Genomic DNA, 1,046 nt, shown 5'->3' with positions numbered 1-1,046 from the left:
TCCGATCCGATGGTGCCAGGAGCCATCTCCGGGAGCCGGGGTGGCGGTGGCATCCTAGGGCTGGAGGCTCATCCCAACGGCAATCAGGGCGAATCGGGGCCCGTCCAGGTGCCACCCGCCTCCCCCGGCGAGGTTTTGGCGCGGGCAGGGAAGGATGGTGGCTGCTGGCCAGCAGGCGGGAGGCAGGCGGGAGCGGTGGTGCGGCTTTGTGCTGGTGCCCCCTTGGGTCCCCTGGGACCCGTGCCAGGGCTGAGCGGTGCCCGGCGCAGACCAGCCGTATCGGGTGAGGGTGTCCCGCAGCGGTGTTTTGCCACGCTCCTTTGCATCACGGCCATCCGGGCCACCTCGTGCCCCACGGTTCCCCCACATGGCCTGACGCTCCACGGGCCGTGGGTTTGCTACCGGTCCCAGGGTGGCCACGGGTTGTCCCTCGTCCCCGTGCCCACCCCGGGGTGACTGTGGGATGCACATCCAGGGATGCGGGTGCCCTATGCCCACCGGGACCTGCCAGGACCCACAGCCATGTGGCTCTGCCCCTCGGGCTCCCATGGCCTGAAGCAGCAGGGTGGGGGCAGCCATGGCACCGCCGGGTGCCTGTGTCATGCTGATGGCATGGGTGGCAGCGGGTGCCATGGGATAGAAATATCTGGTAGGCGCCAGACAGCTGGGAGAGCCGTGCCCATCCCCGGGGCTGGGCAGCAGGAAGGGGGGGGCAGGAGGGAGCACCCCCTTTCTTGCACCCCCAGACTTTGCTCTCTTGCCCCTGGACCACGGAGGAACCTCGGGGGTCTCTTGAGCCGGGGTGGGGGTTTGAGGCTGGGAACCCCCCCTGGAAGGAAACCCACCTGCGCAGAGAGGGGTGCCGAGGGCTGGATGTCTTTGGGGGGGACACGGGGCTGCGCAAAGACCCTGGTGCTTGCGGGGTGTCTGCTCTGGGCGCTGGGCATTGAGCGAGGAGCGTCACATCGGGCTGGCCGGCCGCGGGGGGCGATGGGGCGGGGGGCGAAGGGGTTAACGGCGGGCGGCCCCCACGAACCGCCGGCGGG

At 70.3% G+C, this 1,046-nt stretch overlaps 1 protein-coding gene across 1 annotated transcript in view; it reads left to right on the top strand.

Moving 5' to 3' along the window:
- Window positions 1–9: 9 nt before the first annotated feature.
- Window positions 10–1,046, top strand: part of SREBF1 (sterol regulatory element binding transcription factor 1) — an 8,866-nt gene continuing 7,829 nt past the window's right edge. Inside the window, exon 1 of the mRNA XM_009286582.1 lies at window positions 10–108. Coding sequence (XP_009284857.1) covers window positions 10–108 — 99 coding nt within the window. The remainder of the gene's footprint in view (window positions 109–1,046) is intronic.

The sequence above is a fragment of the Aptenodytes forsteri genome, unplaced genomic scaffold (assembly GCF_000699145.1).
Source record: "Aptenodytes forsteri isolate BGI_AS27 unplaced genomic scaffold, ASM69914v1 Scaffold55, whole genome shotgun sequence".
Taxonomy (NCBI): domain Eukaryota; kingdom Metazoa; phylum Chordata; class Aves; order Sphenisciformes; family Spheniscidae; genus Aptenodytes; species Aptenodytes forsteri.
The sequence above is the reverse complement of the archived record's forward strand: the minus strand, read 5'-3'. Positions and strand labels throughout refer to the sequence as shown.